A 23191-nucleotide genomic window follows, 5' to 3' on the forward strand; every position below is an offset into this window, starting at 1 on the left:
GTTATAAATTATTGCTGTTTACTTAATTTCATGGTCTGTACATTTTTTTGGCAAATATATTATATTTCCGATAAAATACGCTAGGAAATCATTTTTAAAACTATTTTTATTTCAAAGTACTAATTAAATCTTGGCCTCTTTACAATTTACTAACTTACGCACTTACATAAATTTTAAGTAATTAAAAACAATTGACTTATCTTAAATAATTATTAAATGGATTAATAAAATGAGTTTTTACATTAATAATAGAAATAGAGTATTGTTAACAATTCATTAACACTATATTACATTAAAAGTTATATGTTAATAATAATAATAATTAATATGATATAGCTATGTGTTGTATGTTATGGCGTTATTGGTATTTTATTAAATTAGACTATATTTATAAGTTTCAATTCCTCTTCTTTACAATAGAAGATACATTGTATAAAAATTAGATCTTATCAAGTTTTTATTTTATAAGATTTATCAAATTGTTATTAAGTCATTAAGAGGGTTGAAGATTAAAAATCATTAATTAGACCCAGTGATTCCTAAATTCATACAAAAACAGATAAGTCTTGTGCATAGAGTAATCTATCTATAGTAGTCTTGTGTCAATTTTCTAAATCATGAAATAACAGTACGTACCTATTTAAAAATGTCTGACTAATAATTATTTGATTACTAACCAGATTATTATTATTATTAAAATTAAATCGATCAAAATTATATTAAAGATTTAATGTATTTTATATTATATTTTGAAGTATATTAACCATAATGGTTATAGCTTACAATCTTCACTAATTTAACAAAATTAATCAAAACAAGTCTAATACCTAATTTTTAATCGAATATAATTTATTTTTTTCCATTCATTATTATCTTATCAAATAATATTTTGTATGCACTAACGTCGATATTATGAAACATAATGTATTATAATTTATTATTTATATTATATATATAATAGTTATTGTAATGGTATTTATGGCATATTCGTAAGTGTCCCTAGTTAGTAGGCCTCGTTAAAATAATTTTTGAATTTATATATACAGATAATAAATATAAAATATAGGTACTGTTATTGTAAATAGGTAATTATTAATTTTATAAAGTGATCACTATTATATTAATCACCAACCAGTACCTAAACGTGATGAACCTTATATTTAATTTGTATTACTTCGAAAATTCAATAAAAAAAAAGCCGACAAATTTTATATTCTAAGCGAATTTTGTATAGTTTTATAATTTTAGGCAAAGTGTATAATAAATTATAATACTTACACATATTAATTTATGTTAAACCTACGTAAAATTGTTAGATTAAAATATTTCAATTTATAAGGAAGTATATAGTAAAAGGAATAAATAATAACAAATATGAATAATGATTAAATATTAAAAGAAAATTATATAATGTTAAATGTACCTATTATAACCGGTGAATCTTTTATCATTGAACATTCATTATTTAAAAACCTATTAACGTTTTTGAAAATATTTTTTTTCATAATTTTCAATCGATATTAATCAACATATTTAATATATATATATTTTTTTGATAATTTCTTTATCGTTTTAATTTTTATAATTTTTTAAAATGACAACATACATTTTTAATTTTATATTCTGAAGTAGAATATTTTTATTGACGATAAAATATGTTGATATGTATTTCATTTCAATTGGAAATTATGTAAAAAAAATATTTTCAATAACGTTAATAGGTTTTTAAATAATGAATGTTCTCTTATAAAAAAAATCATCCTGTATAATATTTATGATTAAGCGTGGATTTTTAAAAAGTAGGTATTATAGGTATTAATACTTGGAAAAATAATAAATTAATATATTTATAAACTGGCTAAATATTTATAATTGATAAACACGTATTATTTGTTAAGCTATATATTTGTAATTGTAACTTTCACGAAAAATATTTACTTTTTTTTTTTAATACATGTACAAATTAATATTAACAGTGATTTATAGCATTAAAAAATATTATTTTAGGTTGGAACAAGTATTACTTTAACTAAAAACTATTTATTGAAACACAAAAAAATTAATTTACCAATTAATTATTTAACATATTTTTCATTATCAGTTTAGCTTTATTTTTATTTGTTTGTAACATTTTGATATCAGATAATTTTTTTTTATTAAGATAAGTCTCGGCATCTGGGCATTAGATTATTCATCCAATACCTAGATAGAAGAAGTACTGATAATCACATATTAATTACTGTTTGTTTCAACATTCAAATATATTCATTTCTGTAAGGTCAACGGTTAAATAAATTCAGTATGCCTGTTTACAGATGTACTTATTATTCTAACGAGCTTTTAATAATTATGATTTCTATTATAGATTATCGTTCTTATTTTATATAAGAGTAAAAGACTGCTTGTTTGATTTTCCTACCTATTTTATTATTAAACTATATTATTTAGCTTACATTTACGTATAGACGTCATATATACATCGTAACATGAAAATTATAATAAAAAAACGCAATCAAAATAATAAAATTATCTATTGGATTATTATGACTATTTTATTTAATGTTATGTATTAAATATTAATTTTTAATTTTATCCAAAATATTTTAAAATTTTAGATTTAATAATACTATTTCTACGTCTGTAGACTACCTATATTTAATTCTCTAAAAGATCATAAATATATCCATTGAGGCGAGGGAGACCAATTTAATCATTAATAGGACTCTTTGGTTAATTTTCTGAATCTTATAAATATATTCACTATTTTATACATAAATAAAATATTCTCTTCACGAGGAATAAATTATATTATTTTTCTTTTATTTAGTTTGTATTGAGCGTTGAACACATATATGCACTGAAACATTGATCACATCAAAAGACATCATTAATGCATAACGACTTAATACGAACTGAACGAACTGATACCTTTATATTATATTCAAAGCATATTTAATTTGTATATTTTTACTTTCTATACTATTTTCAATTTGAAAAGCTAATAATCTTGAATAGTTATTTAAATTATATGGTCGTAAACTCGTGTAACCAAATATAAGTTTAATAAATTGGTGTGATCCTCCAAAGTAACAAAGAAGCGGTATTAAATTGTATATAGATCCCTACAAAAATTGAAGATGACAATAGCAGATTAGCTGTAGATAACCTTGAGTCTTAGCCACTGAATGACCCAGGTTAAATTCCCCTATCATAAACTAGTTGTAATTCGTCGTATATAGTATTTGCGCAGTTGGGTTTTTGTATATAGTATGTATCCATATAGTTTATACTTTATTGTATACTACAACTTTTCGTATGAAAATAGTATTGCACGATTTGTCAAAACTATCAAAATAGATAGGTATCATTATATAAATTGTTTTTGGTATAAATATTTTAGCGAATTAGGTATACGTCGCATTATATATAGATCTAACAGTACTTAAAAAGAGTAGAAAAATATTTACAGTACTCCTAAGTCCTAGGTTATATAAAAATATTTGTTGAGTATATTTTGAGAATGTTTACTCAAAAATATAATTATAATTATAAATTACTGACAATTGAGTTCATACTACATTACTACCTAATACAGATGTTTAAATGGCATTGTTCTATCTTCTATCAAACATTAATTTTAGTCACGTACGAATTTATATTACAAATTATGGTAATTATTAAATTATAATTTATAAGTTACAACCAATATTGACTTTACATCTTTACATAATTTGTGTAGTTTATTTATATCAATTTTAAACATACATTTTATAGTCAATTTTAGTAGTATTATAAATTGCAGGTCTTCACTTTGCAATGAACTTTGTTTCAAAATTATTACCATTTTATTTCTTCAAAATTCATATTGTTATCTATGTTTACACATACACAATATTATGCATCACAAATTCATAAATTATACGAAATAAAAGTATAAAGCAATTTACTTTAAATATTAAATAGATATGTTATAATTTTAAAGCGTATTATGTTATTTTATGTTTGTGGTACACAAAATATATAAGTCCTAGCTGTAATAACATTATACTATAATAGACGTTCATTCATATAATTGCTCAATGTAAGTAGGCATATTAGGACATTAGGTATATCAACTGTATAAATTAGTGAACTGAAATAATAAACAAACTCGAAGTAGATGTTTTTTTATGAGCAAATATACATACATATAAAATCTCAACATTTTTACACAATAATAATAGCTATTTTTCTACGCACATTTAAGTGAGGTGTATTATGTATGTATTGTTGTATATTATAAAAGTACTTGTTGAAAATTACCAATTCTAATTTTTAATTATCGAGGTTTTAAAATAATCGACTGTTAAGAATTATTGAAATTCAAATAGCTTATTATTCGATGTGATGAGTGATGACTGCTATATAGTGTCTATGTATACGATTATGGTCTATAGTGTCTACGAGTATACTCTATATAATTATTTTTTTTATATAAGAGTAAGTCTTTAGTTATATATAGATAGTAAATCTATTCTTAAATTTAGAATTTTTACATTTATATTTCCTCCACTTTGAGTTTTAATAGTTATAGATAAAATTATAAAACCGATTTTGGAGTCTCATTTGTATATTATTATTTTAAATAAATTTAACATGATAATTTATTATTGTAATAAAAAAAAAACAATGCTGGATGAAATTGAATTCATTAGAATTTTTATTTTATCAAACACATCGAAAAATGCACAGAGAAACCCATTCTACTAATCATATATAATATTATACATATATTCATCAACATAATTATATAAGTAGGTATGGTTAAATCTATCACTTCATATAATATATTTAATATCATTCTTATTTTTGGCACACCATCGAACGTGAAAATAATGTAGAATTTTGGGTGAAACTCAAAACTATCTCAAATTCCATAAAATCAAATCCTCATCAATTACTAAGTGAACATATATTTTTTCTGTAGCTTTAAATTTAAAGCTAAAAAAAAATTATTTTAACTTTTGTTTTTAAAACAGTTACATACAAACTAAATATATAATTATCCTATCAATAAAATGATTTACCTAATTGAAGAAAATAATTTATTTACTTATTTATTATATGAAATTTAACACGCTTCAATGGCAGGAGTCAAGATTCCGGGTCCTATCCCTTTGATCTATTCTGTAAAGTTATTTTTAATATGTTTGCTATATCTGTTATTTTTGAGCCTAGAAAATAATAAATTAGCTAAAAAAAAACACGAAATTATGATAATTTTTTTAAATCCTAAGTATTTTTGGAATTTTAAAGAATTTGATATAGGGATATACATAATGTATAAAAATAGGTACTTAACCTTGGTGATAACCAATTGGTAAATATTAAGTATTATTATCTTAAAACGAAAAACTGGATATAAATGGATCATTTTATTAAAAAACATGATATGTTAGTGTCTTGAAGGAGTTAATTGTCTGAACAATAGAATAATTAGTTGAAAAACGGAACATTATCGTTAAATTCAGCATGTTTAGCAACCCCACACTTTATTGCCTTACTCGCCATTAATTTTACTGGTATAACACGTGGATTAGCATCATGATGTAGATACACGGCCGTTGGTTTTTTAATTTCATTGGGTGCTTTAAATCATAAAAATATAGAAAAAAATACAAAATACAAAACCAACATTAACTCGTTTAAGTAATCTATTATATTTATATATAGTATGTACATTTTAATTTATTATAAATAAAATATAACTTTTAAATTAATATTTCGAAGATTTGTATTAGACAATATATTTTGCCTCACTTTCGTTGCTTTAATAAACTTGTTAGCAATGTTATACACTGGTGCCTATTGGAGTATATTTGTATAGATACCATGAAAATTAGCATTGGGTTACTGTAGCAGATTAAAGGGGGGGTGCCAAGGAACCCGCCCACCTTGACAGTTATATTATATTTGTAAGGCCTAATATCAAACCTTAAATATTGTGTTTACAAAATTATGTATATCATATATAATAATATGAAATATTTTGAGACACCCCTCCAAAAAAAAAATCCTAGATCTACTACTGTTAGATTATTAAAACTGAAAACCTTCATAGTATATTTCTTAATAAAATAATAAATATTATATGATATAAACGTATCTATAATATTATTAATATTACGCATTGTTTCATTAATTTCCGTCCCATATAGGTCATGCGATTCTTCAATGTTTGAGAACCGTAGCGCCCTATATGTATATTTTATTATATAAATTAATAAAATATTAAATGTTGCTATTTTAAATTAAACTTGTTCAGATTTATTTTTTTCGAAAACAATTTGGTTAGGTTTAAATTAGGATAAAAAGTGTAATGCCTATTATTTATTTTATGTAATTTACCGTAAATGTAATATTATCATAAATGTATATAGTTTGAAAACGTCAATAATGAACTTTTATAGTTTATCATCATAATTATTAAGTAATTAGATCTTAGGTTTGGTTATTTGCATAGATTGGGGGGAACGAAATAGAATAAAAATACAATTTAATGTAAGCTATCTATTGGACTTTACCTACGCACTTAATATATTGTAAAACATCGTCTAGAGCGCAGCACATATTACTTGTCAGTGTTTAGATAATTTAGTTACAAAACATTTTGTATTAGTCAGTAATCAGTATTACAATATTATTATTTATTACATATTATTATCTAATTGTATTGTTTTTATTTTAATCAATTTAAAAACAATAATAAATATACATTTTCGTATTTAATTTGCTTCCTCGGCATAGTTTAATAATACTATTATTATGACATTATATAAACTTATTAACTATACTATTTTCTTCGCCGCAAAGATAATAGTTATATATAATAATTATACCTGCATAGTGTATTGGTAGGTTTTGAATAGTATGAGATTTTTTTATAATAAAAATCAACTTCATGGTCAAACCCCATGGTCAAAACTTGTAACAATATATAAATGTATATATTATGTAGGAGACCGCTAAAATGATTAGATAAATTGATTTTTTTTTATTATTTTGAGTTAATTAGAAATGCTTTAAGTCCCATCAAATATAATATATTGATTAAAATCGTATGATGTGTTCATTTAACATAGTATTTCAAACATTTTAATATGTGCGTAATAACTATTTGACGACATACTATGCTAATAATATTAGATGTAACATGTAAATAAAAGAAACAAAAAATATAAAATAAATCTTTAATATTAGAAATTAAATTATTATATTATCATATTATTACTATTAATTAAAAATCATGTCATTTCTCAGTATAACTTATAATCTGTATAAAATGTATGCAATATATATTATATACTTACATTCAATGTAGTAGGTACCCGTCACCCGTCAGTAATTATATAGGTACATAATACAAATACCTAATTGTGTTCCATTTCATTTGATATTATAGTATTAGATAATAATTATTCAAATAAAAAGAATATTTATATAATAAAATACTTAATTATTTATTAATGTTTTATTATATTTATTGATATAGTCATTTTATAATGACAACTCATTTCTGTGATAAGTTTTTGCTTAAAAATTCGTGTCTTAAAATTTTGCTGATGATTCTATTAAAATTTGTTAATAATCATTCTTGGAATTATGAATACCAGGTATATTATACATGTTGTTGGGAAAACATTTATTTATAATTTTTTTTTATAATTTTATTGTCTCAAGTTAATTTTTTTCTGGAATTTATAACCAATAATCATTATTTAGATATTATAATATACACACTCACGCATACACGTACACTATTTCCTGTTGATTTATATTGGGTACGATATGATTTTATGTTTCATTTTTATATTATAATTTATGAATAAATAATATTAGCTGTTTGTATATAGATATTTTACAATTTTAAGTAGGATAGATAGATGATAGATTGATTCTATTGAACTCAAATTTCCTAAACATACTTACATGCTTGTAAGACGGTGAGTATCTTATTATCAGTTAAAACCTTATTAGTTTTTTTATATTAAACGGTCGATGTTTGATAAATTATAAACATATATTATTTGCAATAACCACAAGAAAATATTTTTAATTTATTAACTAGTGATTTGTAAAAAAAAAAACATGAACTTTAACATATTTCTTAAATTGAAAAATTAAAATATTATAATATAATAATATGCATTACATATGTGACACTGAACCTCATTTATATGTGAACACTGAGCTTCTTTGGAGACGCTCAAGTTAGTATAATAGTAAGTAGGTTAATTACTTGTATAAATTGTCTGACCGCAATATTGTTGATGTCTATAATACAATTTTGCGACTATCGCATATAAACAATTTAATATTTCATTTAATGTGTACCTATGTGTTCTAAACTGCATATTTAAATTTAATAATGTTTTAGGAACGTCATAATTATTTTAAAATGTATAATATAATGTTTAATAAATTGTGGCATGTAATTTAAAAATTCAAACGAGAAATGTATTTTTGTCAGACCTATTACTTTTTCTTTAAAAATTAATTTTCTCTCTAAATCCAATTTTAACTGCATAGTATACGTACACACCTAACAAGTTATATAAAATGCAAAATCGTTTTAGTTATTTTTGAAATAATAATAAGTGTGTTGTGAAATTGTATAATTATTTGCTCAATTCGTCAACTTTATTTAATAGACATGAATTACCTCTCAGGAAAAATATTACGATTAATTAGAATTTATGCCAGCGGTGATGACTGATGACGTATGTTTACCTTGATCTTTGTTCACTTGGTAAGAGAATATTTCTGTTATTATACCTATATTACTATATAGTATATACATTATATATATATGTGTGTATGTGTGTGTGTATGCGTATTTATATTCAATAATTTAAACATAATACATTCTTTTATAATTTATTTAGATAATTTGTTAGTGCGTTATTATTGCTGGTTTTAAATAATTAAAAGTATTATTTGACACTTAGTGTACTGATTATTATATGGGCTATAGAGAGACTATTTATAATAGCTGCTGCAGGTTTTTCATTCCTCAGATTATTTTTATTTACCTATATTAGATATTTAGTATATATACGTGTATGATTATATGAAAAATTCATATTACTATTTACTTTTAATTAGGTATCAATCTATGTGTTAGTGACCATTATTATAATAATGTTTATATTATATCAATTGTATATTATTAACGCTTACAAATTGGACTTTTAATATTGTTTAATATAATTGTCAAATATACATTATACAGTGGTTAATATAGTATATTAGTAATAATTTAATACTTAGCTACAAGTGTTTTAGATCTAGAATTTGAGATAGATAACTATGGTCGCTGTACCATTTTAGCTACACAGCTATTTTTATGTTTGGATTCAATATTTTAAATTGGTCGTCATATATACACAATAAGAATGTACCAATAAACATATTAATGTATTATTATTAATCAAATATACTTATTGTAAAACAACAATGTCTTCTCAGCTGTTTCTTATATTTTTTAATATAGTTCAATTACTACTTTAAATTAAATATAACTATTAAGAAAGCACTGATTTTTTTTATTTACCTGAGGACATTGCCATTCTGTATTATTTTTAAATCATTGCATACATTTTACAACATGAATTCATTTTGAGATGGTGATCAGTGGTGATCACGAATTACATTAATTTATAAAAAAATAAAATAATATCGTATTTATATTGCAAACCACTAAATCTATTCACATGTATGGTACGTTGACCTTCATATGATTGATGTGCAGTAAAAGTTAAACATTTTTTCTTATATTAAAAATATCTAACGGATGTTGACACATGCAAATGATTATTTGTTAAAACAACCTTTATACGTATTTAATTATCTTCTATAAACATACCTATCTGGCTACCTATAAATGTAATATATTTAAGAATTACTAAAAATTGTAATTTAATAATTATTTTTAACACTAAAATAATGTACCTAATTAATTTCTTATTAGTTTATTTAAAAATTGAGAACAGATGTATTTAGATATAATATACGTATACCTACCTATTATAAACAATTATTTATATATCCGATATCCACAAAATATACATTTCCTACAATTTAAATATAATTATAAAAACCCTGTTATTAATGAATTATAACTGTATTATCCAAAAATGTCTATACTTAAAATATTATTTAATTTTTTAAATTTGAGTAGCTCAACTCTTTCTGAATTTATATACCTAATATGAAATTTGAAAGCTATTTTTATCTTAACTGGATTTTAATATACTGTAACATGGTATTTTAAATTTTTATAGATTATTGTATGTATAATCTGTTTCTAAACAAATAACAGTCCATAATTTTGTAAAATTTCAAAACATTTCTCATTTTATCTCATACGTAAATTTTTTAAATTAATAATTAGTCTACAAACTATTTTAAATTGTATTATTTTATTATTATATTATAAATAGTTTATAGTTTTTGGTATATATAGTATAGATACTGCTCATTGGCTTCCTAGTTATAACATCATTTTTATTATTTATTTTTATAACGCAATAATTATTTGAAATATTAATATACCAATAATAGTTGACAGCAACACAACTATGATTAATTTTTAGGATTGGGGGTTGGGACAATATATTTCTTTGTATTATATTTCTGAAAAACATTAAATTTGAATTTATAAAAAAAACATTTCGGCGAGATCACAATTCCTCTAATTACACCATTTATTCAAAAATGGGAATTATATTCTTTATAGTTTACAATTTTGCGATTGATTGTATATATACTTTGGTTGTAGTTTTGGAGTACAGTTATGAGAATTGCACATAGTAGAACATTATAATTTTACAATTAGAATAATCCGACTAATCAAAATAATTTTATTCTGTTATTTTAGATTCTGAGCGGAGTGATAAATTTATTGATTTTGTCATAATGTATTTTTTTCTGTGTACCTACTAGTACGAGTACACGATAATTATTCGATTAAATGTTTAAATTTTCAAAAACGGGGATGGTTTTCAAATTCTATTTGATCAAATTGTATCTAGTTAGTACTTCGCGGAGAGGTGAAACTTGAAAATTTCCAGTACGTAAAACGAACAAAAAATTAAAGAAATAGGGGATTTTTTACGCAAATCCAATTTTTTTTTTTTTTGGTTAAAGTTCTTAAAAATTTAATACAAAATTCCACAACAGTTATTCTAATATCTATGTAAAAAATATTAAAAATTCAGATTTTTTTATATGCATTTGAAATTAGAATTTAAAGGAAATTCGTCAAAATCACAAAAAATTACAAACTATTTTATAGTTGGTTTAGTATAATAATAAAGAATAGTTTAGTATTTGTAGTATTCATAAAAACTTTGATTTTTATATCTAAGTTTTGAAAATGTAATACAAGATTCCTCATAAGTTTTCCATAATGAAACAGTAAGATCTAAAATATATGTAAAGAAAATTACTTTTTATGAACATTTTAAGTTCAAATTTAGACAAAATTATTTATTTATAATATGATATTAATTATCTTGTTATAATTTAAAAACATTATTCATTACTTTTACGTACCTTTATTATATTATTATGAATTTTATACTGTACGAACTGAACGCAATATTTTTGATTTATTTTTAGATAATATTTATTTATATTATAATGAATCTATTTTTGCAGTTATACTGTATTTTAAAATTATATATTTTGAGGTATATGTATACATTTTTATAGTATAAAAAAAATCAATAAATGCATTTTATTATGATAATTAAATACTAAATTATCTTCATTATCCAAGAATTAATTATATCAATTTATCGTAGTACTAAAAGTTAGATAATAAATTTCATTGCTATATCAAAAACCACATGATTTAATATAGGTACTTATTATATAGTATGATGTACATGTAATGATAGACCGCCTCATCCGACTCTATACGCTCAGAATCATTTTTCGTGAATAATAATAAATTATTGTATTTAAATTTAACACACCCTTTATAGTGACACACTAAACACCTAATATACAGTAGAGCAATACCCATTTGCCCACATTTTTCACTCGAAGACGCTGCTGCCATGAGCTGCCATTTTGAGGTTCGAAACGGTAAAATTACATGATATGGTATAACTTAAAACATACAATTTCCTGCAATAGATTATAAGATATTTCCTGTAGTAGTTTCCTATAATAGTCGACTTAAAAGTAAAATGATAATTAAATTACAGTTAGAATAAATGTTCTAAAAGATGGATTGTAAGTTTTATTTTATTTTGGGTGTTGTCGGTGTTGAGAAACGTAATCATTTGTAATAAGAATTATAAAATCGGTATTCAATAAAATTATTTATTTATATAAACATCCATGCCCTAGACAGTTGACTAAATAATAATGATTTTTTTATTGAGTGTTTGATTGATTTTTCATTTACAACTCCAAGTACAATTATTAACTGAGGACAATTAATACAAATCAAAATATTGAATATACGTTAGATATTATATATCAGTATTAATTATATTTAATATAACATTTTATTGATAATTAATGTAAAATACTCAGATGAAATGGATCCTATCAAAGTAAAAAATGTCAAAAAAATGTTACGATGTATATGATTATGATGGAAGAGGAGAACATTATATTGCTGCTTGTAATAACGACTTTAAGAATGTTTTAATTGTTCTGTTTTTAATGCATTCATTAACACAAATATAAATAATAAAATCCACATTTATTTTTATAAAGATATTTTATTAAACCCATATATATAATATAATGATATAAATATATAATATTATCCTTGACAATTGAAATGTACTAACTACTAACTAAAGGTAGGCTACCTGTTGTCCGTAAAAATTTATACAACTATATGCGTTATTAGTACTGAATATTGATAAATCTTGTATTAATTAATGATATAAAATTCTCTTATAAAAGTTCCTATACTTGAATCTTCTTATAAATTTAAGCATATTATATATACATACTAAAAATATATAGGTAGGTACATATAAAAAAACATGTAGATATTAGGTAAACATATAGTAAACATGTTTTTATTTTTCAACTTCACAAGTACGCTATGGTATGCGAATATATGATATTATTCAAAACGAAAGTATAGTTAATGTAATAATATTACATTATTATCTGTTTTTTAAATAATAATTACATTTTCCCGTATTTTAAACGTGTAAATGTCCAATTCCTACTAGTGAATAATAGGTACTACATAAATTCTTAAGTCTCAATGCGTATTATTATTATCATACTGTTTGTTTTAAATTATGTTATGTTCACGTGCAACAATAATGAATGGTTTAATCAAAAAACTACCATCTTTAAAATATTGTGATTAAATAATTACCTATCTAAGTATTGTAGATTTGAAAACTCTTATAAATTTCCTAGTTCAACTATATAAAATAGTTACACAACCGATAATTCAACTATAGAGATAAATATATAGACAATAATTCCATTTATATATTCAATTACATACGTATGCGTAGTATGTAAATGTCTATGTGACCATGTGACTATGTTTGAATGTTTGATATATTATTGTATTCAATAATGAACATAATAATCTGTTTTATAAATTGTAATTTTATGTATTGACAATGTTAATACTATTTTGGTGAATACCTAAATTTGAGGTCTCAATAAAATATAAAGCGATGTCAAAGAATGTATATCAAATCAACTAACTATATTTATTAATAAATAGACATATAGTGACTGCTCTTGTACAGTACGGTTTATTTTCGAAAACAAGAAAAAAATTGGAGTATAATGTGTAGAAATACGTAAAAATATAAGAAAAACAAAATATATAAGATAAAAAAAACTATTGAATGATATGTAGTTACGTACACTTTAATAATATGGTATAAATCATTTAAAATTAATATTAATAAATATTTATGAAAGTTTTATGACAATAATTTTGATTTATATGTCAATTTTTAGAAATGTTTGAACATTTAAAATCATAATATATACTTTAGGTAGCTAAATGATATTCACGTCTTGTAGCATTACCCGTTCATGTATATAAAAAAATAAAATAATGTCTATTCAGCTTTAATATATAATGTATATCATACGAGTTTTTTATATGACGCAACTCGTAATAATTTAACTTATTAATTACTTACTATACTTACTAATAATTTACTGTATTTGGACGCCTGTATATTAAGTAATTCGTTGTGGCCATAAGCCCATAATAATCGGTGATTGATATACATACTTATTTTATTTTAATTACTGTCGTTAACATATTACTTAGTATTGATTATCTTTGTATGCTTATATAAATCAAAGGCTTACAAAAATGTCATCTAAATCTAAATAAAATACACTTAATAATTTTTATCGGAAATATGTAAGTTTATATATGTATAATTTAATGGGTTTTCACTTTTTTTAAAAGAAATATTCATGAATAATATACCTAGTCATACCTCAATGGTTGAATTATGAAATATCTGAATATTTTGTTCGAAACGAAAAAAACCACAAATTTTCATTACTTATTCTTTTGTTGTTTATTTTACTTCGTACCTATATTCACATTATATTTGTTTTTTATACCTGCATGACTACATTCATAACTTTAAATGTGTTAATTAACATTTATCGTGTTTACGTAAAATGTTAAGTAAATAAACATTATCAAAATCCTAAAACCTGTATTTGTTTGTATATTATATTAATGAATTGTAACATCTAATTAGTATTTATTATCTAGAAATTAAAAATGTTTTTTATACGTTTACGAATAGGTATCTATACGTAATTACACAACGAACATGCGCATATTATTATATTATATAATTTGATATATCGTGTATTAAGGTGTATGTAGTAACTGTAAATATCTAGTACCCGAACTAAAATTCCTTTCAAATTAAAACTGTATTACTTTTTATATTATAATTTAAAATATCCAAATATTAATAACAACAATAACTATTACATATATATATATATGTATATTTGATTACATTTTGACAAAATAAACTAAAATGTCAAATTTGATTTGTTTATACTATAATTATTAATTATTGCAGTATTTTTGGATATTTATGAGCAAAGTTGTACAAAAATTGAAAAATGTTATAAGCGCTCATGTTTTTAGAAATAATTATGTATAGAAAGGTTTTTAAAGAAGTTGAACTCGTAACCGTGAGGAATTTCTTGAGCGCTATTTCATTTCAGTACCAACATAAAATATCGAGATCTTATCCCGTGAGTAGGTAGCAGCTAGGGGTGTGTTGTATGTATATTATACCTATAGGTAGTCTGAAACATACGAAGCGTTCTGAATTTCAAAACACAATACGACAACGAATAGACGCAGACGGTCGCACTATGTAATTATATTAAAGCATTGTCTGTACATAGTTGAACGACTGTGCCTCATAATAATATGTGAGTAGGGTGATGATGGAGATGGATTATCTCTAGTCTGATCACACGCGTTTAAAAATACCAAACACTAAAATGTGAAACCCTTCTTCAAAACGCTGTAACAAAACACTGCAGGGACAACCACCACAGTTGTTTTGGTCGACCAAGTGTAATAGTAAGGTAGTTACCTATTTCTATACCACTCCTACATTGATTGTATTACATAATATTGTGATACAATAATGTATAATGTGCTATTGTGACGTTGGACAACCCACTCCGACCACCTCACGGAAATTTCGAAGGAAGGTGGTAGTGGCGTGTGTATAATTATTTTACTATAATACTACGTAATCGGGTAATCTATATGTATAAAAAAACAATGTAACGCGACCCGATTTTAACGAAAATGTATAAAATATTGTTCGTAAAAAATACCATGCGTAGAGTTTTAGTAACTTAAATTGCATCCGCTGGGTAAGATCGAACAAAATTCGGGTGAATTTTCCACATCATTCGTATCTGTCCACAAACGGAGGTACACCGACCGTTTTGTGAACTGATATGATCACGCTAAAACTAAAATACACCGAGTAGGTATCGTATTTTGTAATCGTTAATTTATTTCAGATTTCAGAGTGAAGTCGGGTAATACATCATATTATAATAAAAATAACAATATTCTATCAACGTACGGTTTACGAGAACGGATTTATCGATCTTTAACGTCTGTGCCCTGTGGGTCGTAGGTAATAATAACCACCACCACCGCCGCCGTCAATCGATAGAAAATTACAAACGACGCGGCGGGAAAAACGCGTACTCGACCGACGTCGTTATCAAATTCAGACTGCATGACATTAAAAATAATATGTTTTATAACATTTCAATAACGCGGTGTGGAAACACGAAAAATTACAACGACGGCGGTTCACAGATATCGGCGGCCACGGTGCCGCACTAGGTCGTGACGTCACCGATAGATAATATGGCTGTTGCGTCCACCGCCGCCGGCGCCGTCGTCACCGCTCTACCACCGACGCAGTTCTGCGTGTTGCACACACTTGCACATCCCACCCGACACCCGCACCGGTGTAGTCGTGGTGTACACCGCGCGTACTGCCGCCACCGGTCCACCGACGACGACGCCGCGTCAGTGAGATCGGTAGCGTTTCGTGTCGCCGAACGCTGGCTGGCTCGGACGCACGCACGCACATGCGTCCGCGCAACGTTCACACAACGGTTTCTGTCGCCCGACCGACGTCCCGTCCCCGTGTGCCCGTCAGTCGGCCATGGTTTCTTGACGTGCGAGCAGGCTGCCGCGCTACCACAGCCACAGCACACCACCGCAGCGCACCGCGCACACAAACACGCGCACCGCAAGGCTCCTCCGTTGTAGTGTATATGTACCACCCGTACAGTGTACGATCGACGACGCTGCCGCCAATAATAGTTTTTATATATTTTCGTTTTTTCGAAAAATAATTTAAATCGTTTCCGTTTCGCGAACGCACGGGCGATATTCGTTTCGTTCGTCATCGGGACGACCGGCGCGCCGACGACGACGGTCCGACAACAACAACAACGACGGGTACAACACCGGCCGCGATTTTTTGTACGGCGGCGATCGTCGTAACACCATAGGGGTGTACAACAACTGTTGTCGTACCCCCGAGAAGAACACGCGCCATCATCGTATCCGTACCGACGCGCCGTTCAAAATGTCTACGTGCCAGACGACGCCATCTTACTGTCGCCATTGAAACGCGTCGGTGTCTGGTTAGCACGTCTGTGTTTACTGTCTTCCTGACGCCACCGGTCACCGACGTTTCGGCCGGCCGGCTTTTGTTGCTGCACTGCCTGCACCTCCTTAACACTGCCGCCGCCGCGTCACATCAAGAGCCGATTTTCGTGGTCGCGTAACGTCTCCAATCGCCGCCATGTCTAAGGTCAGTTTGAAAACGCGTCGGCGACTGCCATCGCTATCGATGTGTTGTGTGTGGTGTTGGTGGTGGAGGGGGGGGGGGTGAAAGGGATATGCTATCGATAAAATAATTTTGAAACTAACTGTAGCTGTGTGTGCGATGCGGTCTTTCTAGTTTTTAGATTTTTTTTATTCACTACGCGGGTCTCTAATTTTCAATGAGGTTACTTGTGTTACTTGAGGTTATTGTGATATTGATATCGTTAACCGACGAGAACGATTCTGAGGAAAAGTCGACCTGTCGTCCACGCCCCATCGTCGTTGACCGTCCGTGTCGTCTGAAGAAATCAAAATTTAGGACGCTCGCCTAGGACGATTTTTTTGGCTCCCGGTCAATCCGAGTCGGCCGTTGGCCGTTGGGTTTAGGTACTAAAATTAGACGGCGTGGCATACGCCAGCCACCGAATTCGAAACCGGTGGACCTAGGTACCTACTGAGCACAGTCAATCGCGCGTGTAAAGGATTTATTTTAAATTATTTCTTGGCCATTTCCGCAATCGTCAAACGCCGCCCGCCGTGATAACAGTTATCGCGGTTGACTACGATTTTTTTTTCGCGCGAGTGGGCCGTTGATGTTGTGCTCTCGGTGGGTGGGTGGGAGGCGAAACGGTGAAAACACCTGAGCGACGATATGTTACACACATAGATCTATCTAAACGACGACAAAACAACTATTATTATAATAGAAGGTCCACGCTTTGAAAATCATACGAATTGATTTTTTAATCCAGTTACCTAATTATCTAGTTCTATAGTAGAGATTTTTTAAAAATATAAAATAAATCGCCACTTACCGTCCTATCGTCGAATTAATTGTAGTTAAGTATCTAATATTTTCTAGGGTACGGTTATAATATGATTCATTTTATCCAAGAAAAGTGGAAAATCCTTTTGTTTATTGGTGATAACGCTTATCAACAATTAAATCAACGATAATTAAATACAAAAAATATAATCAAGACCTAGTCGGGCTATCGGTTTCTTTAAATTCGAAATCATGAAGAACTAAGAAGTAGGTATGAGGATAAATTGTAACATTAATCAAACAATTATGTTGAACCATAATATTGAAGATTTTATTTAGGTACTTTTTTTTTTTTGCTATAGGTAGTTATATCGAAATTTGATTAAATACTGATTTTTCTCTAATAATACAATTTGTTGTTGAAGTCAAATGTTGTACAAACAGTATGTGAGACTACTATATTTTGTCTTATGAATGCATCGGTTTCATTACCTAATGTTCTGTTTGCTCTTTAGATGTATTATTAACAGTTAAGTTTCACCTATATTTAAAATGTTTAATTATTACGATTAATATACTAAGTATTAACTAGTAAACTAGTATTATGTCAAATAAACACAGCTCAAGTCGTTGAATAATAGGTCAAACTTATAATTAACTCCGGCATTTAGTAATTTAACTTATAACTTTAGTAGTTATTATGCTATAAACCCGTGCGCAGGATTTCTTCATAAAGAGGGTTATGAAAAAAAAAATACTATTTATATTAATTTTCTGAAGTGTTTATTAATTATAGTTTTTCTATTATACAGTATACTTAAGAAGTTTTGCAAAAGTAAACTTCCTTTTAATTTGATAAACCCAGTAGTTGTTAATGGCCTAAATGTAAAAAAGCAATAGAGAAGGGGGTTAAATCACCCTCTGTACACAGCCTGCTATCAATAAGATAGCACCTTACGTTTTAATTTCGTCTTTTTTTTTAGGTTCTTATAGGTATTATGAAAATAAATGTTCATATAGGATTTTATCGAATCAGTGAGATAGATAGATAGTCATCTTCACAGTGTCTTGTAAATTGTAATGTCTCACCACTCGCGCTTAATTGTTTCTGATTTAAACAAATATATTAAGTTCACTATTATTGCATTGTGTCCTATGAAAGCGAAAACAAACCGTTGTGGTACGCTAATCCGTTGTCTGCTATAGTTATTGAAAAAAAAATCTGTTCTATTTGCTTAACTTTTTATTCTTCAAGTTCCTCATTGAGATAATATCCTACTATACCTACTATATTGATTTTGAATTTATTATATAGGAAAAAAGATTCACGTGTACCCGAGTTAGCGACGTCAAACATGTTATAGTTTATAATATTTATCTTTAAGTGGAGATAATGTGTTTTTTAATGCATTAAGCCATTACTAGTCGTAACAAACGTGTTTCATCGTAAATTTTTTTTTGATATATAGTGTTCTAAATTTTAATCCCAATTAGTAATTCGAGCATAGCAGACTAATTTAGAATATCGTATACAATTCGTTGTTCAGAAAAATTTCGACTTAAAGCTATAGTTACTAATTAGTCGATTAATGAATAAATAAATCAATTGACGAACAAATTGATTTTTTTCTAAAAATCTAATTTGAGTTACAGAAATAGGCTTTATTATTATATAGGTACTTTCAAGGTACTTTAAAATTTAAATTATAAAAGTTGCGATTGATTTTTTGTAAATACTTGTTTGTTTATTATTTTCTATTGACTAGCGAATTAGGCGAACATGAACAGTTATTGTCTATGCAATATTATTAAAAATTAAAACGACCTATTTATTTAACTATCTATCAATTTTTGTTCTTTATATGAGCTTCAAAATTGTTTATACTTGATTTTGGTGTATATAAATGAAAAATAATATTTTATTAATAACCAACTATTTGTACAACCCATATATTATATACCAAAGTATTCAATAATTAGTTCATAGAAAATAAATGGTTAATCAACATAGCAATATTCATTATTTGAATTATTATTCATTTTAGTTGATTGTTGATTTTACCATCGACTTATTGATCTCTTAATCGACCAAGTCAGTATTCATACACGTTAATATTGAGTATATTATTATATTTTCACTTAAGTTTGGAATTTTCAGTGATCAGCATATTTTAATCATCTTTATTTGGAATTCTTTTCGAATTTTTAAAGTTTAAAACTACTACACAAGATAAATGAAAACCATCATCAGAATTATTTTATGCCATTAAAGTTCGTTGAAATTATATTTTTTTATTAATATACCTACCTAACAACACTAAAGTCAATATAATAGATACCTTAATAATACATACGTATATACATAAATAATTGATAGTCGAGTTGATAATTATATTTTTAATTATAACTGTCATTTATTTTATGATTTTATTTTACTTTTAAACTCTCCATATTAACAAAAACAAAATCATTAGTTTTTCACCTTGTTTTTTTATTTCAATAATTTAGAACAGGTAAAATACTTTTCATCAAATCGAATCACATGCTATATGTTAGTATTGATTAGTAGCATGACGTGTATTCACAATTCACATTTATCATTGCATTAGTCATAGAAAATCAGTAATTAATTTAGATTTAAGATGTGAGATAACCCAATCCTGAAATTGTATTATGTATATACGTCTACAGATTTATTATTGAAGGTTTACCGATTTAAATATTTTTTGTATAGAAATATAGATTGATAATGATTTACCTATTTGTTTGAATTTAATCTGTATAGGTAAAATATAAATTTGGATGAAATGCGCTCTACCTATTTATTAAGTATAGGTTAATTTATATATGACCTGATCTATATCGGTGTATGATTATACTTACTATTTTACTAGTGGAGAACTGGCGAATAAACTCAATAAATATAGTTGTACATTTGTTTCTACATTCGTAAAATGGAAATTATATTCTCCTTATCTACATTTACTCAGAAATACAAGAATTGTAGGTATAATTATAATCTGTGGAATAAAATATATTTACTATTTTATATTTATCGTTGATATGAACTGCGTTTAAAAGTTCAGTCCTTATTTTTATATTACTAACCAGTACTTGTATTATAATATATAGTTATTTAGAAGCTTATTCGCTTAATTAAATTTTATACTCCGCTGTAAATAAATTAATTTCTAAAAAAGATTCTTAAAAAAACTATGAAAACTTATAATTATTATTTGTGTATTGAAAAACTTTAGAAGTTGAGTATTCTATCATAGTTATAAACTAGTGGTTTTTTAATAATAAAAAAAACAAAGTTGAGTACGTGTATTCTACGAAAATATAACTAATCTTCATGAATTATGTATAAAATTGTTTCAGTTACGTCGCATGTATTCAATTTTCATTTGATATCATAATCAAACCACGAAAAAATGTATTTAAGTGGAAACTATTTTTCGTTTTTAATCGTCATTATTATATAATATAAATTATTTTATATTGTTTTGAGATACGAACGAGTGTAAACTTCCTTATAAAGTTCCTTATTTTAGTGTTGCAAGTAGCGAATATTGATTGTAAATAAACTACTACTGTCAATAAACAAATTACTAATTGGTACGCAGTAATGCTTAATCGATTGTCTTTTAAATTGTATGAATTCAAAAATTAATTGTTGTTCAGCATGGTTATCTAAAGTGAATTGATTGATAAACGATAAAATAAAAATAAATGTTATATATGGGATGTTATATAAATCGATTTAAATTGTTTTATTTTGTCTTACGTTCTTACTAATATCAACCTAACCTAGTTAACTAACCAACGTGTCATACATTAATTTATTGTATAGTTTATGTATTGTACTGAGTACTAAACGAGCTACTAAAAATATTAAACACTTAAATAGTTATATATTATCTTAAATTATATTTCTCGCTCAATATAAATAAATTGTACTATATAATCTGTATTTATGTAAAAAAAAGTAATTTATTTTTCATTCAAAATCTGTTTTAAACGTAATACCTATTTTTGAATGTATGATAAATTAAAAACTCAATCTCATAAATAAATGTATACAACACAGCTTATTTTTGAGTTATGCAATACCTTATAGATATATTTGTACAATGCACTGATGTCGATATTTAGAATATTAATTAATTTGTTTGAATTTATATTCATTATCTCAGATGTTCTTTGTTTTTTGTTTGCTTACCATTATAAACTGCGACTTCCTTTCTATCTAATTTTGATAAAAAAATATACCTATGTATAACACGTCGTCTTTAAAATTTTCTAATTGTTGTCAAATTTTATATTATAATAAAATGTATCCTTTATTCAATGGTTGTCACTATTGTCTCTATACTATAATTTATAATACTTTTAAAATTCTGACGTTAGGCAGTAGGCACTACAATACTTACTAAATAATCAATATATATAGTATTGGAATTAATTTCGATAAACAATTATTACAACTTACCTGGTTTTGGTGTTTCGACATTCTTGAGTAACAACATTGCCGTTCCCTGTAGTAACTGATCAATAAATGTAGATAAAAATGTAAGTTTTTAACTATATATGTTATTTACTTTTATAAGTTATGGATTTTTTTCCAAAAACCATAGTAGGACTACACATTTTACATACGAAAATAATATCGCGTTGCAGTTAATTCCTATGTGTTAGAATTAATATGCACCCAACCAGTTTTTTCAGTTAGTGTCAGTTTGGATTTTCTCAAGAATTTCAATATGATCGAAAACCACTTTTTTATTTTAATTTTTAGATAACACTCCCTAGAATACACTTAAAATGTATAAATGATTAAATATATATCCAGATAATGAAATATGAAATCGTATCATTATGTTTTCCAAAATATGACATATCGTTAACGCTTTATTATAAAAAATTATAAAAAAATAAATATTAAGCGAATGCGAACAGAATGTATTGAAACTAAATGTTGCTGACTGCTGTCCGATTTAATTTTTTTTGAA

General features: G+C 26.0%; 1 protein-coding gene across 3 annotated transcripts in view; it reads left to right on the forward strand.

Annotated features, from left to right (window-relative positions):
- The window catches only part of LOC132931007 (monocarboxylate transporter 1), a 59259-nt gene that overhangs the window by 22340 nt on the left and 13728 nt on the right, over positions 1 to 23191 (forward strand). Inside the window, exon 1 of one of the 3 annotated variants that reach the window (XM_060997182.1) lies at positions 16624 to 17399. The exons of the other annotated variants lie outside the window; for them this stretch is intronic. Coding sequence (XP_060853165.1) covers positions 17391 to 17399 — 9 coding nt within the window. The 5' untranslated portion in view covers positions 16624 to 17390. Of the gene's footprint in view, positions 1 to 16623; positions 17400 to 23191 lie in introns of those variants that run through there. 3 annotated transcript variants of the gene reach the window in all.

The sequence above is a fragment of the Rhopalosiphum padi genome, chromosome 4 (assembly GCF_020882245.1).
Source record: "Rhopalosiphum padi isolate XX-2018 chromosome 4, ASM2088224v1, whole genome shotgun sequence".
NCBI classification, from domain to species: Eukaryota; Metazoa; Arthropoda; class Insecta; order Hemiptera; family Aphididae; genus Rhopalosiphum; species Rhopalosiphum padi.